At 35.0% G+C, this 17,116-nt stretch overlaps 1 protein-coding gene across 1 annotated transcript in view; it reads left to right on the forward strand.

Annotated features, from left to right (window-relative positions):
* The window catches only part of LOC149534015 (uncharacterized), a 163,839-nt gene that overhangs the window by 84,519 nt on the left and 62,204 nt on the right, over positions 1–17,116 (forward strand). Inside the window, exon 4 of the mRNA XM_089806841.1 lies at positions 12,959–13,090. Coding sequence (XP_089662967.1) covers positions 12,959–13,090 — 132 coding nt within the window. The remainder of the gene's footprint in view (positions 1–12,958; positions 13,091–17,116) is intronic.

The following is a 17,116-nucleotide window of genomic DNA, read 5'->3' on the forward strand; positions in this document are numbered from 1 at the left end:
GCAGAATTTAAAAGATATGAATCGGCTTTTCATTTCTTGCCGTTACAAGATTGAAATACGTTTGGAATTCCCATCAATTGGAAATATAAAACGTTTGGACAATGGGTGAAAAGTTTTATTAATATAATTTAATGTTATATTATTATTTTGGTTAGATTATAGTTGAGTATATTCAAAGTGACATTATTGTATTATAGATCCTTTTATAATAGTGCCACTTTGCAAATATTTAATTGTGATTCTAATCAAAATAATGATATAATATTAAATGATATTTCTTATTTTTTTAAAAGGTAAGAATTTTATTATTTAATTTAATAATCTTGTATTATTTTTTTAGCTCATGTAACTTTCCACTTTGAACTTTTATTGTCAAGCTTTAACAACCTTGCCATGGCGTCTTTTTGATCAAACCTGATATTCTTGATAACTAGGTCACATGATCGTCCCATTTCCGGATGACCTCATTTCGTAATGCTTCCCCTCCTTCTCGAGTCTTTATCCTGCAACCTTCAAAATAGTCATTCTTGCCAAAAACATCAATTTCATAATTCATAATTCGCTTAAATAATACCGTTAGGAATTTCATCATACATAATAACTGATTGAACAACGGTTAAAGAAAAATTATATTTGTTTCACATGAACACAACGGCTATAAACTATATTCATTTTATATGAACACAACGGCTGTAAACTATATTCATTTCACATGAACACAACGGCTATAAACTATATTCATTTCACATGAACACAACGGCTATAAACTATATTCATTTCACATGAACACAACGGCTATCTTTTAACTAAAGATAAAATTTAGGCAAAAATTGGGATGTAACAAAAACGTTTTGATCATGTGCCTTGGAGAAAAATGTTGGATCTTGGAGCAAGAATAGGGCATGTTTTGGCATCTTCCAACTAAAATGCCTTGTTTTCTGTCTTCTCCCATTCGGATTTGCAAAAGTTTGAAAGATTCAAGTGATTTTAAAGACATTTTCAACATTGGAGCATCTTTTTCCACCATTTTTGGCACTTAATCTTTATGTAAATGGACTTATTCTTTCTTGCTATTTAATTTGTGCTTATCGTTCTGATTTTATGCACAATATTGCTTGATGATTGCCACTTGTTGAAATCAATACCATGGAAAGTGCATTTTTCCTTTAAAAATGAAGAAATTGTTCATTTTCATGTTTTTGGTTTTCCCCCAAATTCCAAATTTGAATTTGTGTGTTGAAGTGCTTTGCATCTTGACATGTTTGAGTCACTTTCCAAAGGTACGTTTTTCTTTTGAGTTTTTGTGTTTTGTGCTTGCTTTTTGGTTTTCTCCATTTTGGAGAAGTTACAAGTTCTTTCCCAAGAACTTGTTGTTTCATTTCATGCGAAAGCATCATCACATTTTATTTCCATCTCTTCATATGCATTCGCATCTTCATGAGCAAATACATGTTTCCGCATCTTTCCATGCTTTGCAGCTCATATTCCATCTGCACTTGCATGTAAAGTGTATCCTCCATTCGCATTCGCATCTCATCTCACTTTTCATTTCCTGTTACATGTTGTACTTACGTGTAGTCATTTTCATGCAATAATGCCTTGAAAACCTTAAGTCATGTTTGAAAATCAACAATCTTCATTTGCACGCATTCCCATATGTTCCACCTTCACATATTTCATTTCATTTCATTTCATTCCATCTTCCATTTTCCATCTTCATAACATTTCATTTCGCATTTCGTTCACTTTTCATCTTCATTCACTGCATATGCCTATGATTTCTTTTTGAGATCATTTCATCAGATCTACAAAGTCTCCATTTCATTTTCGAATCTTTGTTGCTGATCACAAATCAACTTGTATGGTGATTCCTTCTGATGATGTGTTTATGTTTTGGGATTTTTGTGTTGCAGTGCAAGCACAAGAGATGCCCTTATCATCAAAATCCAAAGGAAAGATGAAATATCAATACGAGAAAGAGTTGGCTCATGTAACTTCATCATTAGTTGCATCTGTTCTTGATAATGTAATGGACACAATCATCATTCATGTGGACATGGCTGATTTTTTGCAGAGAGTTGAAACTCTTGTTGGCCACGAGATGAAGCGCATCAAAAGAAGTAACATTCACTTGGTATCTACATTTCCTATGGCGGCCATGGAACTTGAAATCAAAGACTATCAATGACGCCGACGGCAAGGTTGTCATTAGCCTTGATCTAGAAGTCATTGAGCATATCTTCAAAGTTGTACAATCAGTGTATGCAGACGTATTGAGAATCAAAGCCATATCAAAGACCATAGAAATTGCCAATCTTCCCATAGTGTCTGATATCATCGTTAAATTCAAGGCACTGAGAAACAATCTCTAAGATTGTTTATTTTGTTCTTATTTGTGTTTGTAGGTCTAAGAGGATGCATTACATGAAAATATGTAATTACATGCAATGCGAGGTACATGTGTATGTAAAAAATGTAGTGCGAGTTGCATGTAGCCCTATATTTTCTCTTCTAGTTAGACTAGGTCAAAGTTGGTTGAGTTGCTCCCACTTTTTCCTCCACCCTTTTTTCAACTCCTGTGCCTATTTAAAGGAGTGCCCCCTGATTGTAAAATCATCTTGATTTTTATGCAAGGGAGCTCTGGAGAAATTGTGCTAGTAGAATTTTGTTTGTGTAAGCACTATTTTGAAAGAAAGTGAATACAAAGGAGCATTTGAGACTTAACTTTGATTAAGTAAGATTGTTACTTGTATGAGTTATAAGCTTTGTCTATAATTCATCTGAGTTAACTTTGATTCATGTTATCTTGTGTTCTGGGTAATTGTATTTTGTGAATTAAATATAAAAGAGTTAAGAAGCAATTGGAGCCAGAGCTTTGACTAGGAGCAATTGTGGAAATATATAGCTCAAAGCTTTATCTGTAGCTTTTACTTCTTTCTTAATTTGCAAAATAGTTAAGTTATTCTTACTTAGTCTTTGTGCCCTAATTATACAACTTTTCCATATAGAAGTAGGAATGGACTTAAGGCAAACTGGTACATTTTTAGCTAGCCTTTGAGTTAGTGAAGGTTTATCGGTATTATTGTTTCCAACTCTTGATAGAACTGTAGTTAGAGATTCACCCTGCCCATTACTCGCTCCATGAGTAAGTGGATTCTTTTTTGAAAGATAAGAAGAAAGGATATTGGTAACACCCATTTTATAAAATCTCTCGACTTCTTGCTTACCTTGAGTTGATCCAAGGAATGGTGAGAAGGGGGAGCCTTCCCTTTAAGGTAGGATAGACTCTGTCTCATACATTGTGGCTGGTCATCCTATTTTGCGAGTGGATTGTTACCCAAAACTGTTGGCTGCAAAATATCCACCCAACACACGACATAATTATATGAAAAGTCTTTCGTGTAATTGCATCTCTAAAATCTATTTTTGACTTAGTCACTTTTTGAAAGGTCAAAATTGTCATATGCATGTTTTCCCATGTACTTTGACTTGACCTTTCCACAACGATGATTATAAAGTTCATTTCACTGCAAGTTTCATTCCATTTCCATCTTTCCATATGTACTATGCCTCGATGAGCAAATACATATTTTTCCACTTCCTGTGTCATTACACACCGCGCTTCATCCGTTGTCCGCATTTACATGTAAGCTCATCCTTCATCCGCATCCGCATATCATCTCACTTCGCATTCCTCATTACATGTTACATTTACATGTAATCTATTTTCCATGCAATAGCATCTTGAAAACCTAAGTCACTTTTGGAAATCAGCAATCTCCATTCACACGCATTCCCATGCGTTCCACCTTCACACATATTCCTTTCCTTCCATTCTCACTTTCATAATATTTCATTCCATCTTCCATTTTCATCCACTATATGTGTATGATGTCTCTTTTTGAGATTATCTCATTGGGTCTACAAAGAATCTAATCCATACTCGAAGCTTTGTTGTTGATCAAGAATCTACCTTTATGGTGATTTTCTCTAATGTTGTATTAATGTTTTGGGATTTTTTTTGTTGCATCACGAGAGCAATAGATGCCCTCACCATCTAAATCTAAGGGCAAAATGAAATACTAGTTTGATAAAGAGTTGGCTCATGTAACTCCATCTGAAGTCACATCCATTCTTGACAACATGTTAGACATGAAAATTAAACATGTGGACATGACTGATTTTTTGCGAAGAATAGAAACTCCTGTTGGTCATGAGTCATATTCACTTGATATCTACCTTTCCCACGGGTGCCATAGAACCTAAGTTTGTTCTCGGATGTGCAAAGCATTTCAGTCCAAAGTCAAAGACGATCAAGGATGCTGATGGTAGGCTTGTTACTAGTCTTGATCCAGAAGTTACCGAGCAAATTTTTAACGTGCCACATCATGTAGAATGCATAGATTTGACCAGAGAATCATCTTTGGAAATATGGAATGAGAAGAAGGGAGATTATCAAAAGTTTGTGAATAATACTAGTTGGATACCAAGAGGAACAACTTCTTGAGATGGCCAAAGACCGTTCACAGGTCTAATTTCAAGCAGGAGTACAAAGATCTTATCATTCTTCTCAGCAGGGTTTGTTGTCTTAAATATTCCACCGATTTTGAACTATGGATTTACAAATTCATCTTCCAGATCATGGAGAATAAAAACATATCCTTTGGGGAGAACTGATTAGTACTCGCTCTGTCAACAGTTGCTCAATGTAGGGATTTCAGTGCCTTTCTACATGAATTCCTACCTTGTTTATATTGCTGCTGCCATGGGATCTTTCTTTGGGCTCTCAGCCAAAGGAGATTGTCTACAGATTCCATTTTGGGATTACTATGATCAGGTCACTCTGATTAATAGTAAGTTTCATTTTAGAAGAGTTTGGGATGCTTTCATTGGGCATTTCTGGTGTTTGTTTGATAGACAGTTATCCATCAAAATGATATCTGACGATGCTTGAGAAAAAGGTAAATCAGTATGGTTGTATCTTTATCTAGTTTCCAACTTTTACCTAAGGGTTGGATGTTTTAAAGGTAAGCCGTATACCTTACCTAGTTATGCTACTGATAAAATCATTTTGATGGAATTAGCTAGACAACTCATGGAAGTTCAGTCTGATCAGCATGCCTTGCATAGGCCTGGTTTTGGTATTTTTTCTGCTAAACCCTTGGTAATTGGTAATTGTTTGATCAATTCCTATACATAAAGCAAAAAATATGGAATCATAATTACAGCTGATCACTTTGAAGAAATTCAAAGCTAGATTTGGCTTTGATTACAAAGAGATGAATTCTCAAATCAAGAGGGCTTTTACACATGCTCATTGTATCGAGGATGTTTGGATTGACATGCAAACAAAAATGGATATAATGAAGATGAATTATTTCAGATTAACTTTTTAGCAAATCATTGATCTTAACATGCTTGAGATCCCATCAGATTTCCAAATTGAAGATGATGGCAATGTTCTTGATCCCAAATATCATTAGGAAAATTTTAATAAAAGATGCTCTTTTCCCATTCAATGGTAGCAGAAGGAAGGTACATCCATTCTTTATAGATTTCAATCTATTTTAGCAAACACCAACAAGTGGTTGAGGATTAAAGGCCTAAAAAGGGTTAATCTGAGATTAGGTCTGGATTGTGGAAGCTTTGGTCCTCTTGGAAGGAAATCACAGCTGGAAATAATAGGTAAAGATGGAGCTTCTTCTTCTAGTGCAAAGATGTATCTTAAATTCAAGTGGAAGGACAAAAAGGGATCTAAATCATCTCAGATCCCTGAACTAGTTGAGTAATTAGAGGAGGAATTAGAGACAGAATCAGATGAAGATGAGGAAGAAGGGAAAGTTATGATCATATCTCCTCCAGGACCTGCACAAACTCATGCACCATCCATGCGTGAAGCATCTTTTCTGGATGAGATAGATGATGATGTGGATTCATTTTTCACTATTTGCACACCTATTCTAGTTTCAAAAGTCAATATGTTGGTTCTTCCTATTTCTTCAGCAAATGAACAATACGAACATTTGGGAAGTGTGTTCGAAGATTTTCCAACTATTAAAAAGGGTCAAGTTTCTCAACTTGATACATCTTTGACGGGTTTTGAGCTATTCATGACAAAATCCTCTCACCATGCACCTATGAATTCAGTTGTGCAAACTGAGTCTTGTTCAATTGCAACGGAGATACAATCAAGATCAATGGCAATGGTCTCCACTGTACCTGCTTCCACAGATGAAAGTTTCAGCTTGCCTGCATGGTTGAGAAGAATCACAATGAAGAGAAGGAAAGTGGTTGTACCTTTCGATAACCTTCCTATAAAGAAAACTAAATCCAAATCTTTGAAAGATAATATTGTTTCAAGGATCTTAGTTGATTCGGAGAAAACCAAGTTTGTAGAAATTGTTGAGCCACTAGTGGACAAGCCTATTGAAGAACTTACCCATTCTGATTACAAGTTCACTAAGGTAGCAATCAGGAAATAGTCACGCTTGAGTTGCTTACAAGATGCTCAAGATGCATTAGCTAATGTGTCAAAAAGTAACCATGAATTATAGGAAAAGAAGAATCAACTCAAACATGAGGTTACTCGCTTAAATGAAGTCACTCGACAACAATCTTCTCAAAGTGCTGTTATAGTGTCTTAGACATCCAAGGAAAGAAAGCTGATTGAAGCCGCTAAGTCTTGGATAGGAGAAGTCATTTTTGAAGGAGTTTGGGCCATTACATAATTTTTTACAGTTCTTAAGCGTATCAAAAATATGAATGAAATGGAGCAAGGCTTGATTTCTTCCTTGACTGAAGAAGCAGATGATTTGAAAAAGATTCTCAATGACTGGGATGAGATTGCTAAATTTGATTTAGATGCCATGGTTTCATGTGACATTCTTCCATCCTGTGAAATGTTCTTTAGATATCAAGGGCTTATGGGTTATAAAGAAGAAACATTGAGAAAACTGGTTACAAAGTTGCAGACAACTCTTGGAGATTGTCAGATGCTAGAAACAGGAATCACATGTGATTTAGAGCAAATGAGATGTTAGATTCTTGATGAACATTGTATTGATTGCAGTTGAAAGAGCAAGTTCAAAATATATAATCACTAGCAATGCTTATTTAGATTCTGAAGATCTTGGTTCTCACATGATGAACAAGTTTGTCCTTTATAAATCTTTGACAAAACACTTGCTAGATTCTTTGATGACGAATTCTAAGGTTGCGCAATCAGCATATGCAGATGCACTAAGGATAGAGGCAATATCAAAGACAATGGAGATTTCTGATCTTCCTACAGTGCATGATGTTACCATCAAGTTCAAGGCACTAAAGACCAATATTTAAGATTGTTATTTTGTTTTTTTTTTTGATTGTAGATCAAAGAGGATACATTGCATGAAAAGATGTAATTACATGTAATGTGAGTTGCATGTAACCCAATAATTTCTCTTCTAGTTAGACTTGGTCAAAGTTGGTTGAGTTGCTCTCACTTTTTTCTCCATCTTTTTCTCAATTCTTGTGCCTATATAAAGGAGTGCCCCCTCATTGTAAAACCATCTATTATTGTATGCAAGAGAGCTCTAGAGAAATTGTGCCAGTAGAACTTTGTTTGTGTAGCACTATTTTGATAGAAAAGTGAATACAAAAGAGCAATTGAGACTTAACTTTGATTGAGTGAGATTGTTACTTGTGTGAATTAGAAGTTTTGTCTATGATTTGCATATGTCATTTTTGGTTTATGTGATCTTGTGTTCTTAATAATTGAGTATAAAAAGAGTTAAGAAGCAACTGGAGCCAGAGCTTTGACTAGGAGCAATTGTGGAGATATATAGTTAGAAGCTTTGTCTTTAGCTTATATCTCTTTCTTGATTCACAAAATGGTTAAGATATCTTTACTTTTGTAAGCCTTTGTGCCCTATTAGTAAAACTTATTCATGTAGAATTACAGCCGGAATTAGAGCCAAATCAATACACTTTCAGCGAGCCTTTGAGTTAGTTTCGGTTTATTGATATCATTGTTCACAACTTTTAGATAGAAGTGTCCTTAGAGATTTCACCCTGCCCATTACTTGCTTCACGAGGAAGTGGGTTCTTTCCTGAAAGTTAAGAGGAAAGAATATTGGTAACATCCCTCTACAAAATCTCTCAACTTCTTACTAACCTAGAGTTGATCCAAGGAAAAGTATTATGGAGCCCAAATTTTTAGTCTCCATTTATGTAATGATATGGGAGATAAATGAAGAATTGGCATTGTTAATATCAGAAGCGTCATCATTGCATGGACAAAAAGGTCCTAAAAAGTGATTGAAATACATGATAGTTTTGGGGGAGATCAATGTGTTCCCTCTGATCTGAAGTAGCATAAAACAACTGTATATAACTTGGATAAAGCGTAGCAATTGTGGACTCTAAATATGTGCTTATAATTAATTGTATCTAGAATGTATGAGGGAATTCCAAATATGAAAGTCTATATATACATTACTGCCTGGGAACCTCCAAGGATTGAGGATTAACAACTTCGGAGCATGCAAGAATGAAGTATTGCTCTATTGTAGAAGTAGGGAACATATCGAACTATGATCTGAGCGCTGGTGAGAGAGCTCATAAGAACAAACACTAGGGAGCGTTTACTACAGGACTTACAAGAATGAACCTTGCTGATATCATTCCTAAAACAACGCAAAGTGATTATTATAAGCATCTCAAAATAATTTGTTATTATCTGTGAAATCTTTTGAACCTTATCATAACTAGGATTGCAAAGAATGTCTGGGTGCACATTTCACATATGGCCAGGAGCCTATTCTCATTCTGCAAATGTCCTTTTGTATATGAGACATCAAGCAATAAAATTTTGAGTTCCTTGCATTGATTGGACATAAATCATCAGTAGTCTGTATACAGATAAAATGCATTGTGATAGAGCTATTATATGCTGAATGCATATTGGGCATGTGAATGAAATACCAAATCAATCCTGACCTGCATCTATTACATGAAGCCGCAATGGAGCAATTAAAATTCACATAGTATATGAGGATCTTTGTCACTTGGATTTAAATAGCAGCAGAATTGAGAGTTCGCATCACTGTCCCTGAGAAGTGATTTTAATAGAGACAATCAATTTGCAATTTTAGAAGACCATGGAGTTCTGGAAATACATACAGTGCCAAGTGGAAATATATGAAAAGATAACATGGAAATGTTGTGATGCCTAAGCAAACCGTGGAAATTGAAGGCAATCTATTAAAACAGCAATCCTTCAAACATGTCAACATAGAGATATTGTCGGGAGCAGCTTGGAAAGCGAATAAGAAATTTTTAAATAATTAATTTAGCAGCGATTATATATTGAAGACTTGATAAAATGAATGAAGGGAATGATAAAAAGAATACGAGTATTAAGGACACGTTGGGTATACCATTCAAACTAATGAAATAATAATAATTGCATACTTGTAATTCAATAATATGTCAAAGACAAGTAGTGCCATGAGATGATTTGATGCCTTTGTGGAAGAGGAAATTGCTTATCAGTCAAATAACGATACTTCCAATCGAGTGCCTTGGAACGTAAAAATCCTCAAAATAACAAAGTATATGGAAATCACCGTGGAAGCATAAAATTGAACGATAATATATGTGTGCAAGAATTCAAATAATTTGTTTGATTCAGTTGAGTAATACTCATCGATCTTTTTTGCTTGTTGCAGGAATGCTCACAAGAGGCAAAAGATGGAGTAAGCTCGAGAAAGATTGAAGACCTTGAACTCAAAATTTGAAGAAACCTAGAGATGGAGAAATGATCTATCTTGTGATGTGAATGGATATTGGGCATAAGTATATAGAGATAAAATCTTTAAGAAGACATTTTAAATGGGTTTTCGCAACAATTTTTAATCAAAAGCTTTTGATTAGAGTTGAATCGTATCTGTAAAAGGAATTAAATCACCACTGACTACGCAATGATATTATGTAAAACAAAGTAATTAGTTTTTAGTCATGAAGAGGTATGATGGTCGAGTGGCAATCGTGTAACTATCTATACATTTATAAATAGGAGATGCAAAACAAACAAGGGATACAATCGTGACAATTCATATCGACGCTTCCTAATTTTTGCATACTATATGCACTATGATATATTATATTCTTTCATAGGTAAAGGAATGAATTTTTGAATTGATCTCGTGGATTTTGGATTATTGAATGATATTTACATGCAATTCTGGAGTCAAACTGCATTGGATGGATCGTCCTAAGGAGTGTCTCTAGTGCAATTTTATTTCCGACACAATCAGTAAGAAATATTTATTTTATTTGCATGAAGCTTTAGAGTTAAAATATTATATAGTTTCATCCTTTATAATTATTATTTTTAATTTTATAAATAAATTATATGATAGATAAGTGGACATGATCAAGTAAAGCATTTTAAAATCGAACATCATAGATATTGAGAAATATTTAATTGTTTCCGAATTTATGTTTGGTTTGTCTCCCTACCACAGGAGTTAAAATACATTCTAGACTATTTTAAAATTGTGTCCATATATTTGATCTGTCGCATCTTGATTACTAAATTGTTTATAATTAATGTGCGTAGAATTTTATAAAGTTGTATGTTTTAAACTTATAATATTGACTCTATTGCCCTTTGGCATTGGTCTTTATATTTTTCATAATTTGCAATCCATATGTTGGCAATTGTTTTGTATCTTTCCTTTGAAGAATTAATATATTCATTTGTTGCATTTACTTTTTCTTTTATTTTGAACACTCGTATATTCATTATTCTTAATTCGTATTTTGCAAGTTAAAAGCTTTCTGTAATTCTTGCCATTTGGAAAACTTTCGTTGCATTCATATTTTAACCAATCTTCTATAAGTATCCTGGACTTAAGTGTTTTGTTCAGGATTTGGTGCACCCGCCTTGGTTTTGCAGAGCCAAAAGTGCAGGGGATTTGGATCACATCGATCAATCCCATCAAGTTGGCCAGAATGGATTGGATATCCTAGCATCGAGTTGGAAAGACTCGTAGGATTCCAATCTGCGGTTTTGGGAACCAACACAGTGAGAAGGGGGAGCCTTCCCTTTCAGGTAGGAGATACTTTCTCTCCCACGCTGTGGCTGTTCATCCTATTTTGCGATTGGATTTTACCCAAAATTGTTGGTTGCAAAATATCCACCCAACCCCAATCATGTCCAAGGTGAACTCCTTCCTCCTCTTTAAAGACCCAACAGATGACCCTTGAGCTTCCCTCTATTCTTCTCGTGCTTTTCCTTCTTTGTCCTCTTTTAACTCTCTATAATATTAAATTGACCTATTTTATTAATCTGCTCAAACTCTCATAAGTCAATTCTAATATTATATGAATTTAACTTGGGAATTCCTAATGTCCCAAAAAAGGGACATTACACCTATATCATCCACTCTCAAGCACTTATACATGATAGGGCAGAAGGGGTGTCTGTGAGGACCTTACAGTCTTTTATTGATCATATTCTATGTTTTACATGTCCATAACTTTTTAATACAGAAACTTGTTTTAGAGTGATTATTATATATGCTTGCAAAGGTTAATTTGAACAATTTGATTAGCTATGATCTTGCAGAAACCTTTGGAGAGCATATACAGTGCATTGGGCAAAGAGTGATGAATAGAAAGTGATAGATAAAAGAGATGATTATTGTGATGAAAACCTGATAAGATGATTATTATGATGAGAATGGCCAAGTCATACTTTACCTACTACTTAATGTCTAAAACCAGTATTCCAACATTGTTTATTGCATTAAGCATAGTACGTTCCACAACTTGGTTTAGATTTTGAGAAGTTAGTGTTTCTTGAACATAGAAAGAAGATTTTGATTACCTCTTTATAAAATTCTGAGTGTGAGGAACATCTTTATTAATATCTGTGTTCAGAAGAGCATTTTTGATCTCCATTTGGTGAGCTCTCCCTTCGTGTCAGGCTGCAATTAATCAATCCTTATTTCTATGTATACGGTCTTCTTAGTAATTGATACCTTATCAGCAAACTATTTTGCAACTAGTCTCCACTTTTGTTTATCAATACTACAATCTGCTTTGATTTTAGGGAGGTTATTTACACCATATTATTTCTTTACCATATGACAATTTTAAGCACAAAGTTTTTTATTTGTTTTCATTAATGCATCAACTTCAACATTTTAAACATTTTTCATAACTTTTTAGTCAGTAGCATCTTCAAAGAAATTTGGGTCACATTAAACTCATGAAGGCCTAGTTAGTAATTTTTAACAAATACCCCAGTAATGCGAAATCAATTCTAGATTACTAATTATCTCATTTCTTTAGGCCTTATTTATTGTATCTGAGAATGAGCTTGGCACTTGTAAGCACTGCTTATGGTTGATGCTGGTGCTACCATTTGTTTCAGTTTCCAACAGCGTTATTGTTTTTTTATGTCATGGCCTAGAATTTTAGTTGATTCTTGCCTGTTCATGCCCCTTTTCAAAGGCAACATAAAACATAATAATTTGTATTGTTAAGATAACACTGAACATGTTTTAGTTAGAAGCTTGATTTATCGAACTAGCTTATGTTCTGTTTTTACTTTCTTCCAAAGGCAACAGACATTATTAAAATTGATTCTGTCTATATCACACTGACCATGTTCAATTAGGAAGCCTGAAGCCTTGATCTATTGAACTGCTTTTTGTTACAGCAAACATTGATGCATGTATTGATGTTTTTCCAGGGCCATTATCAAAATTTATTATTGGTCTTGGACAACTTGCAATAATGCAAGTGACATTAATGGGTAGGATGCACACACACACACACATATGAACATATGCTATCTATGAATCTATGCATACATATTATATATTTGTTTTAGTATGAAGTTTTTTCTAGCTAGCTTTGCATACTTGTTTTCACTATCATTGAAAAGCATAGAGATGTGATGCAGGTATACACACATGCTCGAAGATTTGCAGACATTGGTATGGTTGAAGTACTTCTAGACATTTTTCAACAAGACAGCCTTGTTTCCAATTCCTTGACAACTTTTTGTACAACTCTTAGAAGTGTAGCAGTAAATGTAAGTGAATTTTCTTGTCCGTGTGATGAATAGTCCTTTTTAGTTGCCTTCAAGTTCTTTTAATCTTGGTTATGTACAATTAGTTTTTTCATCTAGGAGAAGTTAATGCTTCTTTTGAATTTTTTTAGATGTATATGCATTATCATTCTTTCAGGAAACAATATAATTTGGACTAAAGTTGGACTCTACAAAATTCTTTTTGAAGAAAAACCTCTTGATGGTATCATATATATTTCTACATGGTGTCTGCTTTAAGAATGGAGCTGATGTAAAATATATCTACATTGACTAATTGATTTGGTACCTTCTACAGCTTTTTATATTGTATTAATTACCTTGACAGGACAGTACTTAACTGTATAAAACTGATATTTACATCTGCTAGACTAACTAGTTGTACCCAAATCCAAAGAAGAAAAAAACCTATAAATCTTTTATTATCTGAGTCGTGTCTTCTAATATCCTGATTGCCGTGCTGGTTTTTGAGGCATCGATTTTCCAAGGTATTTTATTGTATAATAGTTGTGGAGTTGTTCGGCATCTCATCTTTTGCCAGCTTGCAATTCTTTGCTTGTGCTAAATGCTAATATTTTTACTTGCTAATATATTTAGTTTAAAACATTAATCCATCAATCTATATACATGTTTATTTTTTCTTGCTTACTTTAGGATATCCATCCTAGAAGAGTAAACCTCAACTCTGTGTATGCCTCGGTGAGACTTGACCATTGGGCTTTTACCATTGACAAGGTTGGGTGATCCCTCTTACAGTCTAGATTATAGCCTGCATCATTAGGAGTTTGGTATATATGTAATTTCAAGATTTATGTGTACGTGTGAATGTGTAACAAAAATGCGAACGAACTTTGATAGTTGATCGAGGAGGTGCAAAAAGTTCTAAACTAGAATTACATAGTGTTGACACTGTATTTTGTGTAATGCATCAATTTTTAGCAGGGTCCTAGAGTTGACTTGGTTAGTTCACCATCACAACCTTGTGGGCTAACAATGGGATTTGAGGGTTTCAGTTGTGGGGTTATAGGCTTTTCAACAACCTATCATGTGTTTTGGTTCCATTTGAGGAACTTAATATTTATAGTAAGTTAACTTGTTGGTTCTGATGAGCTCAAATGAGTCAGAAGAGTTGAGTGATGCTCTCAGTTTTTTTTTTTGGGCTTTTGGTTTGGGCTCCAAGAATCTTGGAGGGAGCGTCTATTTATAGTAAGTCACCCCATTAGGTTTGTTCATCATCGTTCATTATCAGGATCACTTTAGTGTTGTCAGTTTTCGATTCTGATGCTTCTTCAATTGTTTTCGCAAGATGGGCAAATTAGTTGCTATTTTTGTTGGTGACCTCGGTATCATAGCCCGTTAGAATCGGGATGAAAAGTTTTAAATTGTGGGAACAAGAAACAATGGCCTTGTGTGTCAGAATATTATGTTATGGTGGAAAAGGTCATTTTTGGAGCCAAACACAATTAATAAATTATATTACGATGACACTATTATATTTTAATGTTGTGTGGAGGAAGCTTCTTAAGTGAAGTTCATTTGGGAAGCATTTTCCATTTTGAAGATTATAAATATGAGGCCATTTGATGGAAAGGGCGTCCACTTAATTATTTTCTTTTGTTGCCTGTGAAGAATTTCTTGAATTGTTTTCCTTTTCCCTTGCTGAGGTATAAGGGTTTTGTGATCTTGCTTGGAGACTAATTCTCCTTAAATTATTTGTGCAATTGCAGCTGAGGTATTACAATCGTTTTCTTCTCTACTTTGGCATACGGTTAATGAGAAGTTGGAGTTCTTTGTTATTGGTGGAATTGGGAAAATTGTTGTGAATGTTTTGAGCTGCCTTTTTTTTATCTGTAGTAGTGTTGTTTACTATACAGTGTAAATGGATACTTATCACATTAATAGATTAGAATGTAACGTAAAACAAATACTTTATTCATATAAGCACATATGCAATTCCAAATGCAATGATGATTCATAAGCCATTCAGACGATGTACATATACTTCCCGAAGGGATGACTCAACCGTTATGTGACCTTTTCGATACCAATTTTACCTGTTGGCTATAATATAGTTTTTACCGACAACATCATCCCCCCCAAAAAGTAAAGTCATCTTTGGACGACAAAATAGAGACAAATTACACATCAAAACATCAAAATATGACTCAACCATTAACTACATCAAGATTCAAACAACTAAGAAGAAGAGGGATGCGTCCCTGGTGTGGTAGACGTCCCCTATACTCTAAGCTTGTTCAGTTTTGCTCCTAGCTCCCGCACTTGCTTGGTCCATATTTCCAAATCTACTTTGGCCTATATCTGAATCTCCAAGGCTGTTTGCATCATCTTGGCAATCTCTCCAAGCTCTGCCTCCTTTTCTATTGACTCTTGTTGTAGCTTACTCTTCTCCCCCCTAGCCTCATCTAGTTGAGCCATAAATGCTATCCTCTCAGACTACCAAGTAGTTGCTTTCCGACTCTCGAGCTGTTCTCTTTACAGTTAGGTCCGCCTTCACTACTGTTAACCTGGTAGCTGACTCCTCACGAGCCCTCTTTGCCGCTAATTGGTCTGCCTGGCTCCTCTAAAGAGCATAATAAATATCACGATATATCTAGACTACCTTACGAGTCAGAGTCTCTATGTCGCTCTCCACAACTAACTCTCTGGTGGTGGCCCAATCATGGTGCATCTCCGAAGTCTCTACTCTAGGCCACTCGCGTTCCTCAAAGCAGACTAAAAAGGTGGCTAAGCACCCTACTCTCATGAGGGATATGACGTGCTTTAGCTCCTGCACCATTGAATCCAAAGCATGTTTTTGCATAGAGATCACCACTTGGGGAGCCCGAGTCACCATGTCAACCAGAAATGTCTCAACATCCTCTCGCATCATTGTTTCTGGCCCTACTATAGGCTGCTGGGTAGCCATATCCGCCTTTAATACTTCTGTCATTCGTTTTGTAGTGCTGTCCATTGAGGAGTGTGATATCTCATTGATCTGCATCGGGTGACTCTCCTCCACCTATGTCTGTATGCCAGTTAAGTCTACTTCTAGGGCTGCTTCTCTCGTAGGTGAAAGAATGCATGACGATCATGGTGTTGGTATGTGGTTAAACCTCGTACTCAAGTATGTGCTTAATTTCTGAGATTTGCTTGCCCTGCTCGACTCCTTGGCTACTGACGTTGCTAACAACGTTGATGTTACCAAAAAATTTTACACATGCTGAAAATTTTACTCCAAGTAACATTGCAGAAGGAAAACATACTTTTTCTATTCATTTATATTCCATCATTTTTGCAATTATATATGAAATCATGAGCAAAAGAGATACAATGTTCATTGTATAGATCATCAACTGATATGTACAATTTTCATTTTACAAAGTATGAAATGAATTAATATGCTGAATAGAGAAGATCTCACACAAGCTGTGAGTATAACTATTAGGTTTCTTTCATCAAGAAATACACGAACAAATATATATAAATGAAAGAAATAAAGAGTAGAGATAACCAGTCATTGCCTGTTGCTTTGACTGGTTATGAACTCTTTCCCTGGCACATTCGTCCATCTTCGAGCTCCACGCTCTCCAGCAGCTGCAAAAAGAGGAAAAATTAGATGTTAGATCCCAAGGGATCTAAGCAATGACCGTATATCTCTATTCCTATGCATACTTTATCTGTCAATGCATTTCATCGTGAAAGAAAAATAAGCAGTGATATTGGCATTTAGTGCTGAAAGAGATAAAATCATTTGTGAGTGTCACGAGCCCGTGTTCGAACCTCATAAGGTATGCTGCAAGATATAAAAGATTACAGAAAAACAACAATATTAGATATATAAAACAGTGAAAGAAAAGATGAACAGACTAACAAATCTGTATTATGAAGCTTTGGATTCCCGAAAAATAGGAATTAAGACTCTATATGGTGCAATGATCTTGAAGGATTCTCCAAAACCCAAGCAATAAATCCATTTGGAAGCATCTGCAATCTATCATCACAGATTGCAAG

This window comes from Cupressus sempervirens, chromosome 10 (assembly GCF_028749045.1).
Source record: "Cupressus sempervirens isolate cs-2001-9-10 chromosome 10, ASM2874904v1, whole genome shotgun sequence".
NCBI classification, from domain to species: Eukaryota; Viridiplantae; Streptophyta; class Pinopsida; order Cupressales; family Cupressaceae; genus Cupressus; species Cupressus sempervirens.